The sequence below is a fragment of the Vitis vinifera genome, chromosome 7 (assembly GCF_030704535.1).
Source record: "Vitis vinifera cultivar Pinot Noir 40024 chromosome 7, ASM3070453v1".
NCBI classification, from domain to species: Eukaryota; Viridiplantae; Streptophyta; class Magnoliopsida; order Vitales; family Vitaceae; genus Vitis; species Vitis vinifera.
The window spans coordinates 8072970-8099126 of NC_081811.1; the positions used below are offsets into that span (position 1 = coordinate 8072970).

Sequence of the window (26157 nt, forward strand, 5' to 3'; positions counted from 1 at the left end):
ACTAATAATCCCACCGCTTTGTGTCATGTTCGGCCCTACGCTGGTCAATCTTCCATTCAGACTGCCAATGGCAGCTCTTTGCCCATAGCTGCTATTGGTGATGCCTCTTCTAAGTTCACTGATGTGTTTCTTGCTCCTCAGCTCTCCACGAATCTTATTTCAGTTGGCCAATTAGTTGATAACAATTGTGCTGTTAATTTTTCTGGTAATGGTTGTGTTGTGCAGGACCAGGTAACGGGGAAGCCGATCGCAAAGGGACCTAAAGTGGGGCGCTTGTTTCCACTATTTTTACCTGTTCCAGATTTTTCTCCACTTTCTTCTATTAAGTCTTTTGCTTGTAATAATGTTTCAGATCTTAGTATGGTGTGGCATCGTCGTTTAGGCCATCCCAATACTCAGATCTTATCTCATGTATTGAACTCTGATTTACCTGGTAATAAGGATCGTTATTCTTTATCTCTTGAGTGTGATTCTTGCAAACTTGGTAAAAGTAAAACTCTTCCCTTCCCTTTGCATGCAAGTAGAGCATCTCACTGCTTTGATCTTATCCATAGTGATGTTTGGGGACCTTCCCCGATTAGTTCATATGAGAAATTTAAATATTATGTGACTTTCATTGATGATCATAGCAGATTTACTTGGGTCTACTTTCTTCGCTCTAAATCTGAGGTCTTTCGTACTTTCACTGAGTTTTTAGCGTATGTTGACAATCAATTTTCTACTTCTATTAAGACATTACGCACAGATTCCGGTGGTGAGTATTTGTCTACTGAGTTTCAAGCATTCTTGGCTTCTAAGGGTATTATTCATCAACGTTCATGTCCCTCTACTCCTCAACAAAATGGAGTTGCCGAACGCAAAAATCGTCATCTTTTAAATGTGGTACGTACTCTCTTGTTAGAATCTTCTGTTCCATCCATGTTTTGGGTAGAGGCTCTAAAAACTGCTACTCACTTGATTAATCGTTTACCTTCTCAAGTCCTACATATGGAGTCTCCCTATTTCCGCTTATTTGCTAAGCAACCTAGTTATGATCACCTTCGTATTTTTGGTTGTGTATGCTTTGTTCATTTACCTCCTCATGAGCGACATAAATTATCTGCTCAATCTGTTCGATGTGCTTTCTTAGGATATAATATGTGTCAAAAGGGATTTGTTTGCTATGATCCTACATTACATCGTACACGTATTTCTAGGAATGTTATTTTCTTTGAAAATCAACATTTCTTTCCTGTATCCTCTTCTACTGTGTCATCCTCTTCTACTGTGGTCCTTCCCTCCTTTGAGCAACAGTTCTCAGATCTTCATCCAGTCAGCTCTCGCTTTCAACCAGGTATTGTGTATACAAGACGCTCCCGCCCACAGTCTCTTTCGGTGGCTCACCCGATATCTGATCCTACCATGCTCCAGATGCAGTCAGTTGCAGCACCTTCAGTACGTCGCTCTTCTCGAGTGTCTGTACCTCCGAATAGGTATGGATTTCCCTCTTCCAGTTCTGGCAATTCTATTTCAGCCCTTACTGCTGCATTGTCCAAATTTGATATTCCCACATGCTACTCACATGCTGCTAAGCATGATTGTTGGCGACAAGCTATGCAGGAAGAAATTGCCGCTCTAGAGGCCAATCACACTTGGGACATTCAGCCCTGTCCTCCCACTATTGTTCCTCTGGGTTGCAAATGGGTTTACTCAGTCAAGGTCCGATCTGATGGAAGTTTGGATCGTTACAAAGCTCGGCTTGTTGCACTTGGGAATAATCAGGAATATGGTGTCAATTATGAAGAGACCTTTGCTCCTGTGGCTAAAATGACTACTGTTCGTACGATTCTAGCTCTTGCTGCTTCCAGTGATTGGCCACTACATCAGATGGATGTAAAAAATGCTTTTCTTCATGGGGATCTTAAAGAGTGTATTTATATGAAGCCACCCCCGGGATTGTTTCCCTCTCCGACTTCACATGTGTGTAAGCTTCGTCGCTCTCTTTATGGTCTCAAACAGGCTCCGAGGGCCTGGTTTGATAAATTCCGCACCACTTTATTACAATTTTCATTCAGGCAGAGCAAGTACGACACTTCCTTGTTTCTTCGGAAATCAGACATGGGTATTGTTGTTCTTTTGGTTTATGTTGATGATATTGTGATCACTGGTTCCGATTCTGCTTTACTTAGTCAGCTCAAAACTCATCTCTCCGAGTCCTTTCATATGAAAGATCTTGGGTCTCTCACATATTTTCTTGGTCTTGAGGTGCATCATAGTCCCTCTGGTATTTCCCTCAATCAACATAAGTATGCGAGTGACTTGGTGGCTACAGCTGGTCTACAAGGGGCTACTTCTGTTGATACTCCCATGGAATTAAATGTCAAGCTTCGCAAAGAGGAGGGCGACTTACTTGCTGATCCCAGTTTATACAGGAAGTTGGTGGGTAGCCTTGTTTATCTCACCATTACTAGACCGGACATTTCTTTTGCTGTACAGCAAGTCAGCCAGTTCCTTCAGACTCCTCGTCATCTTCATTTGGCTGCTGTTCGTAGGATCATACGCTATGTTCAAGGCACTTCTACTCGTGGTTTGTTCTTCCCTGCAGGCAATTCTACTCGCCTTGTTGCTTATAGTGATGCTGATTGGGCTGGTTGTGCGGATACCCGTCGCTCCATCACTGGTTGGTGTGTGTTCTTAGGTGATGCATTGATATCTTGGAAAAGTAAGAAGCAAGACAGAGTCTCTAAGTCATCTACGGAATCTGAGTACCGGGCGATGTCTCTTGCTTGTTCTGAAATCATTTGGCTTCGAGGTTTGCTTGCGGAGTTAGATTTTTCTGAGACCGATCCTACACCTCTACATGCCGATAATACAAGCGCTATTCAAATCACAGCCAATCCTGTCTATCATGAGCGCACAAAGCATATTGAAGTGGACTGTCACTCTATCCGTGAAGCCTTTGAAGCTCGTGTTATCACTCTTCCACATATTTCCACTGACTTACAAATTGCTGATATCTTCACCAAGGCTCTTCCTCGTCATCGACATTGCTTGCTAAGTAGCAAATTGATGCTTGTTGATCAACCTGCATCAATTTGAGGGGGGCTGTCAAAGGACAGCTTTGCTGTCCTTTCTTTCCTTATTTTAGCCCACACTTGCTGTCCACATCTTTCCTTATTTTAGCCCACAAGCTGTCCACACTTCTTTCCTTAATTTAACCCACCCTTCTTTCCTTATTTTAGCCCACAATTGTTTCCTTATTTCTCCATTTATTATTCTGTACAGTTAGCATATATTATTTGACAGATTATAGTTTACATGTATAGGGCTAGAATCATGTTGGAATTTATTTGCTTTTATTTGCTTTCCATGTAAAGCATCCTTGTAAAGTCTATATATAATATACAAAACTCAAGGCCAAGGTATTCGGCCATTCACACAATATTTTGACATCTTTTACTTGGTCAAATATGCAAGAAGTCTCGATGTGTAAGAAATTGGATAGATTCCTTTTCTCAAATGAGTAGGAGTAAAATTCTCCGCAGAGTTTACAAAAAGCTTTTCCTAGATTAACGTCGGACCATTGCCCGATTGTCTTAGACACCAACCCATTCAAGTGGGGACCAACTCCTTTTAGATTTGAAAACATGTGATTGCTCCGTCAAGAATTCAAAGATTATTTTACTAGTACAGAGAGAATTCTAGTGCGATGGGTGGGAAGGGCATAAGTTTATGAGAAAGTCACAATTTGTTAAATCCAAATTGACAGAATGGAATAAGGTGACTTTTGGAGAGTTAAAAGAAAGGAAGAAAAACATCCTTACTAATATTGCTAATATTGATGCTTTAAAGCAAGAAGGGAATCTTTCGTCAAAGCTTTCCGAGAGAAGAGCCATTTTAAAAGGGGAGTTGGGGAAGCTACTATTAAGGGAGGAGGTACATTGGAGGCAAAAATCTAGGGTGATGTAGGTAAAAGAAGGGGATTGTAGTTCTAAATTTTTCCATAAGGTGGCTAATGATAAGCGTAACAGAAAGTATATAAAGACCTTGGAAAATGAAGAAGGAGCAATTCTAGATAACATTAATAGCATTTTAGTGGAGATTTTGCAATTTTTTAAGAAGCTATATGTGAGTCCCCTAGAAAATCTTGGAAGTTATAAGGGTTAGATTGGTCACCCATTTCGACAAAGAGTGCAACTAGGTTGGAATATGCTTTTATTGAAGAAAAGATTCATCAAGTCATATTTCAGTTAGATAAGGTTAAAGCTCCTAGCCTTGATGGCTTTGTTGTTGCTATGTTTCAACAGTGTTGGGATGAGATTAAGGAGGATTGAATGAAGGTGTTCTCAGAATTTCATAGAAGTGGGGTAGTTAATCAAAGCACGAATGCCACCTTCATTGCCTTAGTGCCCAAAAAGAGTCAAACCAAAAGGATGTCTAATTTTAGACCTATCAACCTAGTCACTTGTTAGTATAAGGTCATAGCCACAGTCTTATCAGGGCGGTTACACAAGTGTTCTCAATGAAACTATCCATATCACACAAGGAGCTTTTGTTCAAGGAAGGAAAATTTTAGACATTATTTTGATAGCCAATGAGATAGTGGATGAGAAAAAACGGTCTAGAGCAAAAGGGGTAGTTTTCAAGATTGATTTTAAAAGGCCTATGATCACATAGATTGAGGCTTTCTAGACCATGTACTTGAAAGGAAGGGTTTCAGTCCTATATGGAGGACTTGGACGAGAGGTTGTTTATCCTCCGTCTCTTTTGCAATTCTAGTAAATGGTAAAGCCAAAGGTTGGGTAAAAGCTTCTAGAGGATTTTGATAAGTAGTCGATGCCCTTAGTAAGAAGGCCCTTCTCTTAGTAAACATGTCGGCCACTACCATTGGATTTGAAGAATTAAAGCATTACTATGGCAATGATGCTGATTTTGGAGATGTTTACTTCTCGCTTTTGAGTGGTTCAAAAGCAACACATGTTGATTTCCAAATTTTAGCGGGGTACCTGTTCTATAAAAATCATTTATGCTTGCCAAGGATGTCCTTACATGATCATGTCATATGGGAACTTCATGGAGGCATTGGGTGGACATTTTGGATGAGATAAGACCATTTCTTTGGTGAAAGATCGCTTCTTTAGCCTAGTTTGAAGCAGGATGTTTGGAAGGTTATCAAGCAATGTCAAGCATGTCAAGTAGGAAAAGGTTCAAAGCAAAATACAGGGTTATATACACCATTACCAATTCCATCCAAACCTTGAGAAAACCTAAGCATGGATTTTGTACTTGGATTATCAAGGACACAACGAGGCTTTGATTCTATATTTGTTGTGGTTGACAGATTTTCCAAAATGGCACATTTTATCCCACGTAAGAAGGTTTCGAATGCTCCTTATATTGTTGCCTTGTTTTTTAAAGAAGTAGTTCGATTGCATGGATTACCACAATCCATTGTTTTTTATTATGATGTCAAATTTATGAGCTATTTTTAGAAAACCTTGTGGGCCAAACTAGGTACTAAATTAAAATTTTCAAGTTCTTTTCATCATCAAACTGATGGACAAGCGGAAGTTGTCAATCGCAACCTTGGTAATCTTTTGAGATGCATTATGAGAAATTAGTCGAGAAATTAGGACAATGTCTTGCCACGAGTTAAGTTTGCTTTCAACAGTTCCACTAATCGCATTACTAGGTATTCACCTTTTGAAGTGGCATATGGGTTGAAACCTAAGCAACTTGTAGAACTTATACCATTACCTACTTCTATCCACACCAGCTAAGATGGTGATGTATTTGCAAGTCACATACGAGATATACATGAAAGGGTATGAGAAAAAATCAAAATCAACAAGGAGAACTATAAAAAAGGCCACTGATGCATATCAATGATATATTCAGTTTCAGAAAGGTGATCTAGTAATGGTTCATTTACGTCCAGAAAGATTTCATCCGAGCACATATCAAAAGCTTCAAGCTAAGAAAATTGGTCTACTTTGGGTACTAAAGCAGTTGGGTGAAAATGCATATTTATTAGAGCTTCCTTCAAAATTGCATTTTAATCCAATATTTAATGTGGAAGATTTGGATCTTCAGTTACCACCTAGTCTTAGCCTACATCTTGAGATCGAGCATATTCTTGATGATCAACGTGTGTCTACTCAACAAGGTGGATACCAAATTTTTTTTGTGAAACGCCAAGGCAAACCACACTTTGAAAATACATGAATTACACCAACGAATTTTCAGAAGCTTAACCCCAATCTCTATGAATTATATGAAGCATCTAACTCGTTGGAGCCGAGTTCTTTCAAGCGGGGGGAATTGATGAGGGAAATTCCTTTAAAGTCTATTCAAAGAGGAAAGAGAAGACATAAATAAACTTTAAGTAGGATAAATGTTAATTAGAATTGAATTAGAATTAGTATTTGTTGGAGTCAAATTAGGATTAGCTAGTTCAATTATAATATAATTAGAATTTGAGTCATAGTAGGTTATTAGATTCCTAATAGACTTTGAATGTAATAATTAAAATTAGAGTCATAATAGGTTATTAGAGTCCTGATAGACTTTGGATTTCTTAGAGAAGCCTATAAATAAAGCTAATTGATGTAAATCAATGGGATGAATCGATTGATATTAATAACATTATGTTTTTTATTGTAAATGTTGCAGTCCTCAATTATGAGACTCCATCGATTTTCTTCTAAGTAAGACTCCTAAAAGGCCTTAGTGAAACTCTAAGGTTTCCATATTTTCTTCATCGTTTCTTCTCTCTCTCTATTTATTTTATTTTACTTTTTCTCTACCATAAACTTTATTCTTTATTCTTCTCCTTACACCCCAAAAATAAAAACCATTGCCCACCTACTTTTGAGTGTGGGCAACCATCATAGGGTTGTCCTACATCACTTTATCTCCTATAAGAGTTTGTCACTAGGTTATTAGGCTTTTGTTACCAGCCCTACATTATTTGGATTTCTAACAATATCTAGGAAGCCCTACAAATACTTGAATGGAAGACAACCATTAAGAAAGGGATTCAAACTCTTGAAAAGAATGGGACATGGGAACTTGTTGAACTTCCAAAAGAAAAGAATTCGGTTGGAAGTAAGTGGATCTTCACAGTCAAATACAAAGCAAATGGGAGTGTTGACGTATACAAAGCTCGGCTAGTTACTAAAGGATTTACGTAGTCCTACGAAATTGACTACTAAGAACCTTTGTTCTAGTTGCCAAATTAAACATAATTCATGTTCTGTTGTCGTTAGTTGTTAACCGAGATTGGCCTTTTTATCAACTGGACATCAAGAACTTCTTCCTCAATGATGACTTAAAAGAAGAAGTTTACATAGAAATTCCTTCAGGTCTTGAGACTGAGACAAACATCAACAAACTCTGCAAACTAAAAAAATCCCTATATGCTCTCAAGCAATCTCCTCAAGCTTGGTTTGATAATTTTACCAAGGTTGTAAAGAGGTTTGGTTACTTCAAGTGTCAGTCTGACCACACTCTATTTGTAAAACACACTGCTGAGGGAAGAATTGTCATTATCATTGTTTATGTGAATGACATAATCTTGATTAGAGATCATGATGAAGAAATAGGCAAGCTCAAGAGTTTTCTTACCCATGAGTTCAAAATTAAAGATCCAAGGAATCTTAAATATTTTCTTGGGATGGAAATTGCTAGATGAAAAATGCGTCTTGCAGTCTCCCAACGTAAGTACGTCCTAGACTTGCTAAAGGAGACCGGGATACTTGTTCGTAAACCTGCAAACACACATATGGACTACACTACTAAACTAGGAATAGTCAAAGTAAGCGCTCTAGTGGATAAAGGGAGATGTCAAAGACTTGTGGAGAAACTCGTCTATCTTTCTCACACAAGACCAAACATTGTTTTTCAGTTAGCATGGTTAGCCAATTCATGAACAATCCAACCGAGAAACTTATGAAAGTTGTGTATCATATTTTAAGGTATCTTAAAATGACTCCAGGAAAGGGACTCTATTTCAAAAGAACATAGAAGATAAACCATTGAAATTTTTTCAAATGCAGACTAAGTTGGCTTCATAATTAACCGAAGATCAACCTCAGGATATTGCACCTATGTATAGGAGAATCTGGTTACTTGGCGAAGCAAGAAACAATCTATTGTAGCTCAGAGCAATGCAAAAACAGAATTTAAAGCTATGACATATGGAATTTATGAAGGAGTGTGTCTAAAGAGACTCGTAAATGAGCTGAAAATTTCAGTAAAAGATTCTATGAAGATGTTATGTGACAATCAAGCTTCCATAAGTATCGCTAAGAACCGGATTCATCATGATCGAATAAATGATATGAAAATAGATCGTCATGTTATTAAGGAGAAGATAGAAGAAGGAACAATTACATTAGTTTACACTCCAACAACTCTCTGGATAGTAAACATTCTTACCAAGGCACTTTCTAGAGCCAACTTTGAAGACTTGAGATCCAAGCTAGGAATGATCAACATCTATAACCTAGCTTGAGGGGGAGTGTGGAAATCTAAAAGGTTGTACCACACAATTGTACCACCAGCTATACCGCACAACTGTATTGCATACAATTGTTTCCTATTCTAATTTTATTTCTTGATTTTATGAGAGACTCTCCTAAAATCAAGGATTAGATTTTTTTTTCCTAAGCCAAATGACCTTGGTCAGTCATGCATAAATATTGATGCAAGAATCAGTTTGGAAGTTGAGTGAAAAATAAGAGAAGCATTTTTTTCTCTCTCAAATTTCTTCAACCTTTGCTTGGGCACACAATAGTATAATGACTATACCCACCACACTTAAAGCATAAAGGAGTCACATCTACTTTTCTATCTCTAATACTCATTAAAGTTTTACCTTTATTACCATATCTACTTGCCACATTCAAAGTACGTTGATTGTTGCCCCCACCATTCGCATGATTAGAAATTCTAAAGCTTGTTGTGCTTAAAGGTTTACTTATTGTCCAATTGGAGAAAGTGCTCCCAATTTGGGAACCTGGATGTCTGGAAACCCGAAACTTGAGGCCTTCTTCTATTTTAAGGGCTAGTTGATAGACATTATCTACTATATAAGTGTGTGAAGCTATCATCTCAAGTTCAATCTTCATGCAAATTCTAGCTTTATAATGGACTACAAGTTGAGTATCACTTTCCCGAACTTGACTCTAAATGCTCAACTCAAGGAATTCTTTAATATATTCTTCAACGGACTTAGTAACTTGTTCAAAGAAAAACAATTTTGTGTAAATGAGTTTTTCATAATCAGTTAGGAGAAAGTGCTCCTTGATCTTCAACTCCACTTCATCCCATGTCTCTATAGGTGTTGTCAGTTCTATAAAGTTGATTCCCAATATCATGCCACCATAGACATGCTACTCCTTTCAACTTTGTCTTCACAAAATGAACTTTTCTATTTTCGAGCATTGCATACCAATCAATGTTATTTTCCATTGACATAATCCAATCAAGAAAATTTGTTGGATTAATTTTCCATAAAATTCAGCAACTTCAAGGCATACCTTTTTTGTCACATCATCATCTTATTCAAAGAGTTTGCCCCTTTTTTATTCCTCATCATAAAATTGTCTTGGTCTTCACGTGATCTACTTGACAATTGTCTAAATTGATGGTTTGCAATCTCATCTTCAATTGGTGTTTTTCTTGACTCTTTTCTAATAACTTCATGATCTCATCAAGTTTGCTACTTAGTTGTACTATAACATCTTGATGGGATTGTTGTGTGATTAAAATTTCCACTAAGAGTATTGTAGCGGCATCTTGATTGTTTGCAATATTGTTAGAACTCATGCTTGCATAAGTTGCTCCGCTCTTCAATCACATATGCCTTTGAGCTAAGAAATTTTACTTTAATATCAAAACTAATGTAGGACAACCCTAGAATGGTTGCCTACAATCAATTAGGTGGGCTAGGATTTTTTTTTTCCAAGGTTTAAGGAGAGGAACATAGGATAACATTTATGGTAGCAAAATAAAATAAAATAAAATAGAGAGAAAGAAGATAAGAAGAAGAAAAGATAAAAACCTTAGACTCTCACTGTAGCCTTCTAAGAGTCTCACTTAAAAGAAAATCAATGAAGTCTCACCATTGAAATTTGCAAAATATGCAAAATAACATAATATTATTAATCATTAATCAATTGCTTTAATTTACATCGATTGACCTTATTTAGACTTCTCTAAGAAATCTAAAGTCTACTAGGATTCCAATAACATATTATGACTTTAAATATAATTGTCTTATAACTTAATTAGTTAATCCTAATTTGGCTCTAACAAATACTAATCCTAATTCAATTCTAAATAATACTAATTATAAGGTGAAGATTATTGGAAGAGCTAGTGAAAATATTTAGGTTGAAGATAGAGATAGTACAGAAGATTTGAAATACACAAGAAGATTGAAAAAAAAAAAAATAGTTGCATCTTGATTCATTTGTTCTCTAATAAGCATCTAATACATGAAATGCATCCAATGGATCTAGAAGAAGCGTGATCCCCCCATACAATTACTGAATTCTGTGAGGTGGAAGCAGTAAAAGTAGATGAAAAGTTTGAATCAATGGAGATCTACTAGAAAGCAAACAAGGAATATTTGTGGCACATGAGAGATCATGGTGCATGAGGGCCCTTGGTACATGAGGCAATGATGACACACCAGGGGGGCCCGTAAGGCACAAGAAACTAGTGGCATGAATTAAGGATTTGAAAGACCAAGTGTCGTGAACATAGGATTAGAGACAATGGATGCTCATTCTGTATTCCTTAACTTAAAACCTAAATTTCTGATGAATATGGAACTGACTACCTTGATGTTGGCATATTAGAGAAATCGTGTACACAGCTAAAGGTATGTGCAGAGAAGAAGTGTATAGTGGAGGTGTCTGTCACAATAAGATGAAAGACCAACTTAATGCAATTTGAGTGAAGGTGAAGATGGTTGGAAAGTCACGAAAATTCCTACTTGGCCGACATTTCTTTTGGTAAAGAATATTTCATATATTGGTATTTGCTTATGAAAATAGCAGTTCTAGAAATATCATCAACAGGACAAAATTATGCAGCAAATTTTATCATTGTTTCTCTAACCTAACACCCTATAAATTGACAGTTTTCACAAACCCAGCATAAATAAATAATGCAATCAATTAAAAGTTAGACAGCATACCGGAGTTTTAGAATGAAGCTGATACCACTGACGCTTCTGGTTAGCCAATATTTCAGGATTGAATGTTGACTGGGAACCTTGATCTTGTGGATTGCTACCCCATCGCAAAGCCCTCTGCATATGAGACTTCCATCTATGGAAACTATTACTTCGCCTGTGCTTACCAGTCACAACTTCACTTTGACTTCGTTTGTGCCCCGGACCCAAAGCTGGCGGCGGCATGTTTGAACTGCCTGGGTAAACACTATATATTGCTCCACCAGCCACTCTAACTGCTTCCTCTGAAATATGCTGCAAGACCCGATATGTTGATGATGAATGGTCATCCGGTGCTTCAGCATCTTCTTTTATTTTCATTTTAACACCCTGTAGTTCATTGGCATCGTCTTTTCTTTCCATTTTAACACCACTTAGCTCACCGGCATCTTCTGTTCTTTCCATTTTATCAACCCTTAGCTCATCTTCCATGCTTATTCACAATTTAATCACACCTTCCACAAAATTTTATAACATGAACTTCCACACCAGATTAACATCTGCACTATGTAACCAATTTCAGCCCATTCTCCAAACATCAACCGAATTTAAATTACCCACATAAACAAACCTCGAATTAAATTTCTTTATTATGATTGCCAATTCTCAATCCCACCCATACCCAAATCACAAAGACATTCAAAATGCGCAGATACCCATTTCCTAAAGAAATTCAACCGCATTCAAGTCGTCTTAAAAACTATCCATAATTCAGATGCATCCTGCTTGAATGCAAACAAAACAAAAAATATATATATATATTCAGAAACGCTAAATTTTCCAATATAACCTCAAACAATGCAACAACAACGACGAGGAGGAGGAGAAGATCATCAACAGTAATGCTTACAAGAACAGATTCAACATTTTCCTTTCTTTCCCTTCCCGTCATTCTTTTCCCGGGAACAAAACTGAATGTAACCGCCCCATTAATCCCAATAAACCAAGAAAAAAATCAAGTTTAAGACCCAAGCATTGCACAAACATCGTGAATGGCATATCAATATGATCACAAGGATGTGAAGAAGCAAACTATAAGGACAAAAATGAAGATAACAAAAGCAAAATGAGAAGAATGTGAGAAGAAGAGAAATAGAGGTACCTGGTTTGGGATTCTAGGGTTTCAGAGAAATGTCCTAAAAATAGAAGGGTGGTGATGGGATGAGAGGAGAGGTTGCACATGAATCTCCAGTATGCCTTCTTGAAACAAAAACGGAAAAAAGGCAACGGAAGTAATGCTCAATATCAGAAAACCCCCTGGCAATTATGGTAAATGACACTGGACCCAACTGTAGTTTCTCAAATATCTATTCACTCTCACCTCAAATACATAAGATTTGTAAGTTAACAGCTAAAAAAAATATAAAAAACATATTTGGTAATTAAATTTTTTTTTTTTTTTTAAAAAATAGTGTTTCTTTTAATTTTCTTTCACTTATTTTTAGATGAATGTTTAAGAAATAATGGTACAAATACGTGCTATAATTAAAAAAATACTAAATATAAAAACTATTTCAAAAACACATTTAAAAATATATTTTTGTTTTACAAAATACAAAGAACAATTTTTAAAACCTATTTTTAAAAATTATTTTTTATAATTATTTTCGAAAATAATTACTATACAAATCTTAAAATTCTCACTATAAGCCCTATTAGTTCATCTCACCATATTGTAATTTTCCATTTTTTATTTCTAAAATATGAAATTTTTGGTTTTATAAAATATTTACATTTTTTCTATTTTCTAAAACAGAAAAACATTTTCATTTTTAATACACTATTACCAATATATACCTTCAAAGCACCTTTCCATTTAAAAGATAATGTTTTATTTATATAAATATCTATAATCTTCGTATTCTTGTAAAAAAAAAATTGTTGGATTTTATTCTAATTTTTATTTTTATTTTTCTAGAAAATAATTTTCATTTTTCTTAAAAAATTAAGTTCATTTGGTACTGATTTTGAAAATAACTAAAGGTAATTCCTAATACTTAAAAGTTTTTTTTTTTTTAATAATTGGATATTTGGAAATTTTTTAAAAATTTGAACAATTATTTCAAATAACTTATAGATAATCACTTTGTTACACAATAACTAGACAATAGAAAAAATATATATATATATACATGAAAAACCAGGAAAAATCATGGATAGAAGATAAGGAAATCCACTATATCAAAATATTGGTACAAGATAAAAGAATTGCAAACGACTATTGTAAAAATATAATCATCATAAATCTAAAACTATACATCATATAAATAGAGGCAAAGTTCTACCCCATATCGGCCTAATCTCTCCACTACCACCACTTCTCATAATTATAGATTTATCACATATCTCATATCGTGAATTCTTATCGGGTTAGATCAAATAGAATTCGAGTCATCAAACTCTAATACACTTGATAAGTGATTCTTTGAAAAATATATAATATATAATTGTAGCATTACGAAAACCCTTTTTTTGATTTATAAACAAACATCTAATGATTTTCCTTAAAAGTGTTTTTAATAAAAATTACTAATAAAAATAATTTCATAGAATTACTTCCAAACAATATTAAAGCCTTAATTGGAAGGATAGAATAATAAATAAAAAAAGTAGGGGGGTCAATGATATTAAGCAAAAATGTCGAGGGTATTCATGATATTCAATGCAACCAATTAAAAATATATAGTACAAATAACTTCCATTAACGAGAAAGTGCTTTGACTTTGAAATTCAATGCAACGCTTGCAGCGTAATCCACATAGCCACTTATCAACCATTAAATCTGTGGGGTCCACTGCCAGGAATGTCCCACGCGTCTGATGTGTATGTCCTCCTTGATCTCGACCGTTGAATTACTTTATAGTGGTGTTCCGAATAATTAATGGGTTAAAAATAATAAGTAATTCTCAAATATATAAATTTAACTCCATTTATGACATAAATTGATAAATATCCCTCACCATTTTAATTATTTGAATATAATGAAGAAAAATTGTTTTTTTTATGGAGATTAAAATTAATGAAGGGTTAGATTTTTAAATTTGAGTTTTTAATTATCATTTTAATTAAGTATTTATTTGGTAACTATTTTCGAGAGCAGATTTTTGTTTTTCATAACACAAAAACAAAAAAAAAACTTTTCATTTTTCATTTTTTATTATTAAAAACATAAAATAAATTGTTTTCAAATAACATCTTTTAGTTATTTTTTATTATTTTCACTTATTTTCTTAGCATTATTTTATAAAATAATTATATAAATATGTAAAATGATTAAAAATAAAGCATTGAATATAAAAATTATTTTAAAAAACTATTTAAAATTATTTAAAACGGGTTAAAAATATTTCAACTTGCCAAATAGGCTTTTGTTATAAAAAATATTAAATTTTGGTTTTCAAAAGTCGTTATCAAAAACTATTTTTTAGAATTATTTTTTCTTAACTTTTTTTCTTAATTCATACTCAATTAATAGCATTTTTATTATTATAACTTATTAATTTTTTAACGTAGTTGAATAATTTTATTAAGATTTTATTTGGCATGATTTTAAGAAGCATTTTTAACCCAAAAAAATATTTTTTGAAAATAAAATTAGATATTTAATAAAACTTAGAAAACATTTATAAAAATTTAAAAAATCGCTTTTAATATTAAAAAAAAATCATAGTATCATCTAAAAAAACACTAAATAGCCTATTTTCCTATAAAAAAATATTATTTAAAAAAAACACTTTCATTAAAAACACTTCAATAAAAATACCTTCAAAGGCACTCCAACATAATTTTTTTATTAAGTTGACAAAAGAAAAGATTATGGAGTAAGATTAGGGTTGGGTTATAGGAGAGGCAAAGGTGAGATTGGCGTAAAGTCAAAGGAGGGCCGTGGAGCAAAGCATTGAAGTAGGCAGTTAATGCGGACATCCTTCCCACTTCCCACATCCACATGCTTTTTGCCACCTTTTTCGAGAAGTGTTTTCATTATTGTTTTCAACCTTACCTTCCCCATCAAGTTAAAATAAAAGAAAAAATACTATACATTGAATTGGTACAAATGCAACTTTCAATACGACCCATTCAAAATATACAAATAAAATATAAGTCATTCAATAAAGATATGAATACATAGCACAAACTACAAACAAATGAGATTATAAACGACATCAAAGTATAATAAGATGAATTAAGTCGTATAAATGAATCAAACTTGAGTATAATATAATATGATAGGAATTACATATATATATATATATATATATATATAAAACATTATCTAATTGATGTTGTCTTTTTTAATATTATTGTAGTTTTTAGTTAGACACAATATATATATATATATATAATCATTAAGGATGACAATTGAACATTTTTTTTATATTCGTAGTAAATTTGAAATTTAAATAAATAGGTTTAAAACATGTTTGAGATTTTTTTTTAATTTTTAAATTCGGGATATATTTGAGTATTGTTTTGTCCAACTCCGATAATATAAAAAATTAATTTAATTTAATTTAATTTTTATTTTCTTATTTTTAATATATAGATAATAATAAAAATAATAAAATATTTTTTAATAAAATAAGTTATAAAAAATATAATAATTTAATTATTTATAAAATATATTTATTTTAATGTTAAACGGGCTGAGATAGGTATAGAAATTTCTCATATCCTTCTAATTTAATTTTTATAATAAAACGAGGATGAGAATTATTTTGAATAAACTATAAGAGTAGATTGGGAAACATCTCAAAGACACCTCCTTGCCATCTTTGAAGTCATGCTAGAATCCCAATAATAACCTTTTTGTACTTGAAAATGTTTCACATGAAAGCAAACATTAAATTATTATGTTTTCTAATTATTATTTGCTTTTGATTTATTAGACTCAGTGTTGGGTTTCTTTCTCGAAAAATTTTTATTATTTTTTATACCCTTAACCTGTATTTGATCAGTTGGATACATTATAGGATAGGATAAAAAAAAAAAAAAAGAGAAAACATAGGTTGGTGATGGATTTAGTCAAACATAAGATAAAATAAATTGTGTGATATATTATCCATGGAATTTTTTTTATATTACTTATTTTGTAAAATAAAATTAAATTTGCAGTAAAAAAAACAACCAAAAAATATTTATAAAATAATATTAATATATATATTGGATAACATAATAATAATAAAAATTGTTTACAAAGTTTAAATATTTTATTCATGAATATTATTAAATGAAAAAGAAATTTCATTTTTTTAAAATAGAAAATATTGAACTGCAATATAATTTTCATTTTAAACATTGAAAAATATTATATATTCCATTTTATTTTATTTTAAAAACTAAATATAAGTATAACCTAACATATTACATTAAAAAATACTATCTTAAAATATCATATCCTCTTGAAAATTATATCTTAACATGTACATTCTTATATAATGAAATACGTTATGATATTTATATCTTATCCTTATAATGAAATATAGTCTTAAGTCTTGTTTAGTTGATTAGATAGAGTATGAGATAAGATAAGAGAAGGGACATCGTATCATATCCTATATGAGGCTTGTAATGATCACTTATCATATTATATTATATGTTCAACAAAATATGAGATAAGATAAGTTATGAAATATATAATTCACCTTATTTTTCATATCCATTCAACATAAAATACGATTAATCATAAGTTAAATTATAGGATATCCCATATAAATTTACTTATTTTTATCAATTCTTTATTATTATTTTTTGTATTACTTATTTTTCAAAATAAAAAAAATCAATAAAAAAATTAAATTTCTAATTTTTTTTTTATAAAATATAATGTAAAATAATAGCAATATATAAATTATTTTATATATTGAATAACATGATATAAATTTTTTATTCATAATTTTTAAATATTATATTATTGGCAAATCTAAAAAAATATTTATTAATTTTTAAATTATTGAACAATATCTAAATAACATCAAATGTAAGAGAAATTTCATATTTTTTTATTTCAAATATTTAAATGCAAAATACTTTTTATTTTAAATATATATCTAAAATTGAAAAATAATATGTATTTCATTTTATCTTTTTATTCATGTTACAAACCGAATACAAGTATGATATAACATATTTTATTGCATTGGATATGATATTCAAGGACATCATATCTCCTTGAAAATATTATATATATATATAATCACTTATCATATCATATGTACTACCAAATATGAAATATGATAAATGATAGGATATATTGTCCACTCTTATTTTTATATTATGTCTATATATGATATGTTAATCCTAAGTTAAGATATAATATATACATATCACATGTATCATAAATTTATTTATTTTTATCGATTTTTATTTTTTTATATTACTTATTTTGAAAAATAAATTTTTTTTATTATAAAATTAAATGTGTCATTAAAAAAATTATTTACAAAATATATTGTAAAATAATATTAATAAATATATTGTTATATATAAAAATTATTTTTATATGTAGAATAATATAATATAAAAAAATTATTTATGAAGTTTAAATATTTTAATCATGAATATTGTTAAACATAAAAGAAATTTCATATTTTTTTTTTAAATAAAAAATATTGGAATGCAATATAAGTATGTGATACAAGACTCCATGAAAGGTATGTAACTTTTCAAGCATAGAGTACTTCTTTCTTAGGATCATTGTCCTAAGACAACTAAGGAGAAATGTTGTATGAAGGTAGTACTTTATGCATTAGTAGTGAATAGTCATATGTATGCAATTTTATGTACTAGATTAGATATTTGCTTTATTGTATAGATGGTGTGTAAATATCAGTCCAACTTGGGTATAAAGCATTGAATGACAATAAAATATATACTCAAGTATCTTTGGAGAACAAGAGATTATATATTAGTGTATTATTGTGATGCGCTGTTACCTCTTAGGTAGACGAATTCAGACTTTCAGTCTGATTGAGACTATCGCAAGTTTACCTTCGGGTTTGTATTCACTCTAGGTGGTGGGGTTGTTAGTTGGAGAAGTGTGAACCAATCCAATATTGTTGGTTCCACTACGGAAGCTGGATATGTTGTTGCGTTTGAAACAACAAAGGAAGTTGTTTGGCTTCAAAAATTCCTAATGGGACTTGGAGTAGTACCCTTGGTTGCATCACACTTGGTACTATTTTATGATAACTGTTGGGTAGTGACACAATTTAAAGAACCAAGAAACCATTGAAAGAGTAAACACATATAGAGTAAATATCACTTGATACACAAGATAGTAATGAGAGGAGATGTGGTTATGAAGAATATTGCTTCTACATAGAACTTGCCAAATCCCTTCACGAAGACTTTATCTACTAGAGTATTTGATGGTCATAGGGATAACTTTGGTGTTAGATATATCTCTAGCATACTATAGGGAGTTTATTGGGATAAGGCCTTAGAAAGCATACCATAATATAACAGTTTTAGATTCATTAATAAATTTATTGATTTATGTATTTAGTTCCTTTTAATATCTCATTTGCATTAATTAATTATCTGAGTATACATGTCTATATTACTTACATTGTGCATGATTTTGATGCATTAGAAGTTGCACAGAGGATATAAGTCACAAGTTCCTTACAAAATGATGAGTTATTTACAATTGATTCATGAATTCAGGCAATACAGTAAAAATTATAGTATACTACTTCCTAATTAGAAGGACAACTTATCTTATCTATCGGGATGATGTTTCTATAGTGAGTGCACTAGTGTATATGGTTACACATTGAACAAAACTTACGATGAATCATATGACGTAAGACAATTGATTGTCATGATTCACCAAACTATTATACTGTATGAACTCTCAACCTTGAGAGGATATTGAACCTATGCCAAAATTAACAAGAGATTTTAACCTATGGGTGAGACCTTAATATGATCATATATCCCTACAGATTGGATCACTATTGATGGAGGTTGGTGACAACAACTATTCTTAATAGAGGCATTATGATATCTCACAAGATTGAAATAGTGTGTCCTCTTATTTGATCCAAAAGACATGTGATAAAAAAGACTATGATTTTGTAATTTCTTCAATGGATTTTGACATATGCTCATTGGAGCTAGAATATATCAATTAATCACATAATAGGTGGATTTGTAACTCAAGGATTAGAAATGTAATTTTAGTAGGTTGATAACATTACTTTATTAGATTACAAACACCAATTCATGGGGAATTTACATGTAGTGGATAGTAGGTCACAGACCTAAGTTTCGCTTTATTGTAATTTCATAGATACTAAAGTGCAATCGACTATCTTTAGTAAAATATTGAATAAACTTTAGAATTAGATTCTAAGAGAGAGATCATTTTCCTATGGGTCCCAATGGTCCCCGCTTGAGCTACTAATTTATGGAGACACATTTTATTTGAGTGATTTGGGTTTCTGGTTCAGAAGTGTACATATGGGTATTTTTGTAATAAGTGCAAGGTTGCACTAGATTTTATGAATTAACTTTCTAGATTTGATTAATTAATTAATTAAAGCCCAATAAGGTTAATTAATTAATTAGGATTCAGGTGGACTGAATTAGGTAACTCAAGCCAAATGTGGACTCAAGTCACTCAAGTCCATAAGGAGCCTTATGTAACCCCTTTAAGGGTTTATGGTTTAAACCTTTGTCATTTTGTCTTCCAAAGAGCCACAAGAAGAGGAAAAAACACTTTTTTCATGCCTAAACCCATGTGAGGAGAGATCAGGTGGAAGAACATTAGGTAAATGAGCTTTACAGTGTTTTCGAGAACCTCATTGACTTAGAATCAATCTAGGAACATCCAGATCCAAGTATGGTTTCTATATTCTCTAGATCTGTTTATCATATTGGTTTTTGAATGTCATGCTCCTATTATAGTTAGATTTAGGGAAACTTAGGGTTATATTACACGCACTCTATTGATCTAGGACAGGGAATGACATGATTTGATATTCCTAATAGTACCAAGCATTGTTTGATTTGGAATCTATTAGCTTAATGAATGAAAAAATTCAAACAAGTTGAAAGAAAAATTTTAAATATATGAATATATATATAAGGGTTTATTACATTTTACCGCTCAACCTATATCATGTTTTGCACATTGTTCCATCGAGTTCAAAATCGAGTAATGCACATTCCATTCTTTATAATTGTATGAAATGTGCATTTTTTGAGAGATGATGTTAATTTTTTTTGGACGGAAAAACATGAGTTCTTCGTCTGTGCAAAGGAAAAACAATCATTTCATTTCAAAACACCCAAATCCCCAACCTAACCCTTTTCTTCCTCATTCGATAGCTGACTGGAATTTTCCTAGAATTTTGGCCTAAGAAACTAGAATTCCAATGAACAAGATTACAAATCTTATGGTGATTGAAATCAAACTCAAAAAATTTTACCAAAAAAATAAAAATATTGTTAAAAAAACACTTCAACTAATTCAAATAGTCTCAAATTCAAAATTTATGAAGGAAAAAAATCGTTTGATTTTCTTGTCAACCAAACAAAGTGCAAAAATTCACAAAAACAACAACAATCAAACAAATCTAACACAACAACCAAATCACACAATACATGTATACAACACAGAGTTAGGGTTAGGGTTGGGTTTCGTTTTTATGTTATGATTTTGTTTTAGGGTTAAGGTTTCGTTTTGATGTTTCAGAAAATTGGGGGAAATTTTGAAGAAATTTTAGGGAAAAATCAAGCTTTTTGAAAAAAAACCCTAAAGCATCAACCCATACTTTTATAACGTGTAATTTTCAGTAGAAAGTGGAGGGGAAAGAAAGAGTAAAGAGAGAAGAATAAAAAAAATAAGATGAGGAAAAGAAAAGTTTAGAAAAATGTCACATCATCACCATTTTCTTGCAATTTTCACTCTCTAATATGCTTTGGTTGCAATTTGGGGATTTAGCTATGCTTCGATTGCAATTTGGGAGGAAGAAATAAGGAAGAGGAGGAGAACGAAGGTATAAGAGAGAGGGCTCGGTTAGGGTTTTTAATTGAAATGACACTTTTGCCCTCACTTAAATAGGTCATGTGGAGAGCATATGCGCCTTCTGTCCAATTAAGATAACACTATCACTTAAAAAATGCACATTGCATGCAATTATAAGGCATGAGGGGTACATTGCTCAGTTTTAAATTCGAGAGGGCAATGTGCAAAACACGTTATAAGTTAGTGAGGTAAAGTGTAATAAACCCTATATATAATTAAAAAAGAGATCACATTTAAAGATTTTTGGCATTGATTGGAGGAGAAAGAACAAATGAAGAAAGAATTCATGTCCTTATTTATTCAATTTTCATGGTTTTTTTTAATTATTCTCCATTTTTTTTTGTTTTTTAAAAAAGTGAAAGAAACTTCTACTTATTCTAAAACTATTCTTCTTTCACTTTATTTTTAAAATTGTTATATAAGAACAATGAGAACAATTGCCAAAAAGTACTATAATTTTTTAAAAACAATTTTTTGTTTATGTTTTTAAATCATGTGGCCAAACAAGACGTCTTTAACTTCTTTCAATAAAATTATCAATTACTCAAAAGATTAGATTCTTTAGTTTTATTAACAATGGGGAAGACCAGAGCTTTCTTTATTTCCATGTTAGATTACAATACTAATTATACCATACCTACCAAAACATGGATTACCCTTAAGCTAAAAGCTAATGAGAAATGAAGCTTCATTAGTATTGTAAGCACTAAGAAGCATTACCTTTGTCTTCGAAGTTCAACTGATTCATCCAAATCCCTGAGAGCATGAGTATCTAAAGGCTTATGGAAATGTTCTTCTGATACAACGGGCCCAGAACTATGTCATCTGAATCAGGAAGAGAAACAGCCGTCCTCTCCTCCAAAGGCCTTCTTGGAATGTTGAGAGAAGCAAATCTGCCATGGTTTATAAAATAAACATCATTAAGAAAGGAGAATGACGAAGATTTATCTGAATAAATCTGTTCAGTAGGTTGAACAAAGAGACAAAACTGGATAAATCTGGCTGTTTTAATGGAAAAAGGAAGTTTACCCCCCATGGCAGAAAAGAAAGTTGTTGGGCCTAACTAAGCCATATGATAAAAGATTTGCATTTCAAAATCAACCCTTTTTGGAAGAGAGAAGAGAAATCATTGGGTTGAGTTGTAGAAAAGGACTTTTGAAATACATCAAGCACTAAAATTACCTATATCCTACATGTTGATGTTGAAATCATAAGCCCAACAAAAAAGAGAGAGAAGCAGATAGCATCATAGTTCTTGAATTTGAAAGACTGCACTGGTAGACTGGGATGCCATTCTTCTCACCATGGAGGAAGCTTGTTCTTTAAATAGTAATATTCTACAACCAAAACAGCTTCCATTTAGACATGCATTTCTTCCAGAATTTGAACTATATTGCTTTCTCTGACTGATAGTCATTGTTCTTCGTTCTGCATGGGCAAACCATCTGCTGATAATTAAAGATATGAATCTTCAAAAAAGATGTTTTATCATAACCTTTCTTCTCCATAACCACAGGAGAGCTATGCATTTGTGCAGTATGTGACTTTCTAGTCTAAAGATAAAAGGGAAACTCTCAATTATAGAGCCCTTCCAACTCCAACCAACATCAATGATGGGGGTTATGGTCTACTTTTGGCAATGTCACCAAAATTTTTGCAGTCAAACAATAAAGGCTCATGCTGCATTCAGCGTGATTCATCTTCAGTCCCAAATAAGAGTGACAACATCTCATCAGCTTGTGGGTGTATTCTATCTCCTGACAAGAACACGTAAGGTTCCCCTTTCAGCAAAATCCAACTACATCCAGGAACCTTCCTCACCCCCTTCAATCCCATTTCCTTTCTCAACTGTCCCTCTTCAGCACGTTGACCAATTGAAGCATGTATGTTGCAGAGCACTACATGGGCTGGTGCATTTAAAGGATCCAATTCAAGGAGTCGTTTGGCTGCACGTCTGGCAACCCCTGTATTTATCATACCAAACCCACATACACCAAGCAATGCCCCCCAAATAGTAAGGTCTGGCTCAAAAGGCAGCTTCGAAATGAACTCTTCTGCTTCCTCCACTTTCCCTGCTCGGCCCAAAAGATTAACCATACAAACGTAGTGCTCCAATTGAGGTTGAATTGCAAACACATCACTCATAGCATCAAATAGCTCCCACCCTTGGTTAAGTAGACCTGCATGGCTACATGCTGACAGAATGCCCAAAAAGGTAACAGAATTTGGGTGTGTCCCAGATGTCAACATTGCTTCAAAGACCTTTAGAGCTTCACTTGTTAGCCCATGATGTGAAAACCCCATTATCATGGAATTCCAAGAGATCAAATCCCGGGAAATCATTTTTGAGAAAATGCTATATGCATCACCTATCTCCCCACATTTTGCATACATTGAGATCAAGGAATTCTGAAGAATCAAGTCGAATTCAAATTGTGTTTTCATCAGCAGGCAATGGAACTGCCTGCCTTGATCAAGATAGGCCATTGCACCTGCAGCTCCAAGCAGAATAGAAAATGTAGAATTGAGAGGTGAAACCCCCTTAACCCGCATTTCTGAAAATAAGTAGGTAGCTTCTGCAAATAGCTCATTTTGAACATGCCCTGATACCATTACTGTCCACGCGACAGCATCTCTATCAGGCATGTTATTAAACAGATAACATGCCTTTGCTATTTGACCAACATTAAAATAACCATTGATCATAGAAGTCCAGGAAATCTTGTCTCGGACGGGTATTGTGTCAAACAAGCTTTGGGCCTTCTCCAACTGTCCAATTCGAATATATCCATTAATCATAGAATTACAAGATTGAGTATTATAGCTCATTGAGTTCCTGAAAAATATATACCATGCAAAGTCCATGAAGCCAAACATTGAGTACATGTGGATCAAGCTCTTAAATAGCCTTCCATCGTAGTCATCATAGTCCCAACAGTTAATTATCAAATGAGCATGAAACTGCATGCCAAGATGAGGAAAACCTATTCCAGCACATGCATAAGCCAGTGAAATAAAGGTCTCATCATTTGGTTTCATGTCATAATTACCTTTCATTTCAAGGAAAAGCAACAAGGCCTCTTTGTAGAATCCATTCCAAGCAAAACCACCAATCATGGCCGTCCAAGAGACAACATTTCTCTCGGGCATCTTCTGAAACAAACAATACCCCTCTTGAACATTACCAGCCCTACAATAACCAGAAATCATGCTCGTCCAAGTAACTACATTTCGATCTCCCATTCCATCAAATAAAACTCTGGCTTCTTCCATTCTACTATGCTCAGCATACCCTGCAATCATCACATTCCAAGAAACTTGACTCTTGACTGGCATTTCATTGAAAACCCGCCTAGCTTCCTCCAATTGCCCACTCCTAATCAACCCAACAAGCATTGAATTCCAAGAAACAACATTCCTCTCTGGCATCACATTGAACAACTCCCTCGCCTCACCAATCCTCCCTGCATTTGCTAATCCACAAAGCAGTGAAGTCCATGACACAACGTTCCGCTCTGGCATCTCTTCAAAAAACCGGCAAGCATCACTTAATCTCCCACATTGCACATAACCTGACAGCATCGCATTATAGGTGACAACATTTCTCTCGGGCATGATCTCAAACAGAGCTCGCGCTTCATCAATGAAACCATTTTTTGAGAACTTTGAGAGCAACGAGGTCCAACAGACAACACGATCCAGGACGCCTCTGTTAGGCATTTCATCGAGCATATGCCGTGCTTCTCGAAGTCGCTGCTGGGAGAGGCATTCGAGGATCTGGGAATCATCAAATCTGAGTTTGGAGTAATGGGTACCGGATAATGGGATTTGCGGTTTGAATCGGTGAACATGGAACCGACGACAATACAGATTGCTTGAAAGGGAGAATATGAAGGCTCTGAAATTAAAGGCGGGCATTAACCGTCTTTTAAAAGTGACGGCTTCTTCAAGTACCAAATAACTCTCCCAACCTAGAGGAACATTTGTTTATATTTATGTTTTTTTTGTATTTTTAATATTTTAAAAATAATTTTATATATTTTTATTTTCTTTACTTTTACTTCTTTATATTTTTTCTCTTATATTTATTAAATTGGAAAAAAAATATTTAATGACATTTTTTTATATATAATTCAAGGGATAAATATAACAAAATGGTTGTTGTTTCGATTATAACAATCTCACCTTCATTGATGATATCGTAGCATGAATGTGCGTTTTTTTTCTCTTTTTTATTATTTTTTTAATGGAACAATGCACTTACTTGATTCAATGAGAATCAAATGACTTGCACTTGAAACTAAAGTAAAATGTGGGATCCACCTCATTTTGGGAAAACCCATTTCTTAAATTGGAAGTGTGAAAAAATGGCTACTTAGATTAAAAAAATCACCTGATAAGGAGGAAGGGATGTGATAAAAACTTTTCGAAAATATTTATCTAAAAGCAAATAACAAATGATTAATAAGTTAGATAATAGCGAGGTTAAAGGAAGGAAGAAGAGATTTCAATACTTTGCCTATGTCAAGTTCTTGTTTGAGCGAGGATTCTGCTATTAAAACTTCAAGCACAAGCCTTCAAACTTTAGAATTGAATTTACTGACTTCAATGAGCACTACAATCCTTTAAAGTATTCTACTAACTTGAAGTATCTTTGTTCAAAATGAATAAGTAATAAAGGTTCCAATGTTTCCAATTTTAGAATAAATATAACTCATAATACAAGAGAAAAATATGATGTATTTTGAGGTGTACTTAAGAATGTGTAAATTGAAATTTAATGCATAAGAAAGTAAATGTTTCGTAATTCGATGCAAGTGGTCTTTACTTAATAAATACAACTCTTTAATTTCTAGAAAGTAAGTTTGAAATCCCCCAAACACAGAAAAAGTACCATTGA

The 26157-nt window shown here is 33.0% G+C and overlaps 2 protein-coding genes across 9 annotated transcripts in view; both read right to left on the reverse strand.

Moving 5' to 3' along the window:
- LOC100249696 (uncharacterized) overlaps nt 1–12470 on the reverse strand; it is a 105668-nt gene extending 93198 nt beyond the window's left edge. For 2 of the 7 annotated variants that reach the window (XR_786247.3, XM_010654125.3), the window contains exons 1-2: nt 12327–12467; nt 11189–11724 (exon numbers count right to left, since the gene is read on the reverse strand). Coding sequence is in view for 6 of the 7 variants with exons in the window: in XM_010654125.3 (XP_010652427.1) it covers nt 11189–11656 (468 nt within the window). In the remaining variant the exon portion in view is untranslated. Of the gene's footprint in view, nt 1–11188; nt 11947–12074; nt 12136–12326 lie in introns of all 7 variants that reach the window. The other 5 variants (XM_019221277.2, XM_010654129.3, XM_010654128.3 and 2 more) reach the window with 5 other exon arrangements.
- A 9300-nt stretch (nt 12471–21770) lies between these two features.
- Nucleotides 21771–25215, reverse strand: LOC100254826 (pentatricopeptide repeat-containing protein At1g32415, mitochondrial). 2 transcript variants are annotated; one of them, XM_019220909.1, is made up of 2 exons: nt 22561–25215; nt 21771–22150 (listed from the first exon to the last, which is right to left on the reverse strand). In XM_019220909.1, exon 1 carries the CDS (start codon nt 25173–25175, stop codon nt 22944–22946), a length of 2232 nt encoding a protein of 743 aa, XP_019076454.1. In that variant the 5' UTR covers nt 25176–25215; the 3' UTR covers nt 21771–22150; nt 22561–22943. The 2 variants fall into 2 exon arrangements, with proteins under 2 accessions (XP_019076454.1, XP_002269187.1); XM_002269151.3 differs by having other exon boundaries at nt 22440–25215.
- Between the last annotated feature and the right edge of the window lie 942 nt (nt 25216–26157).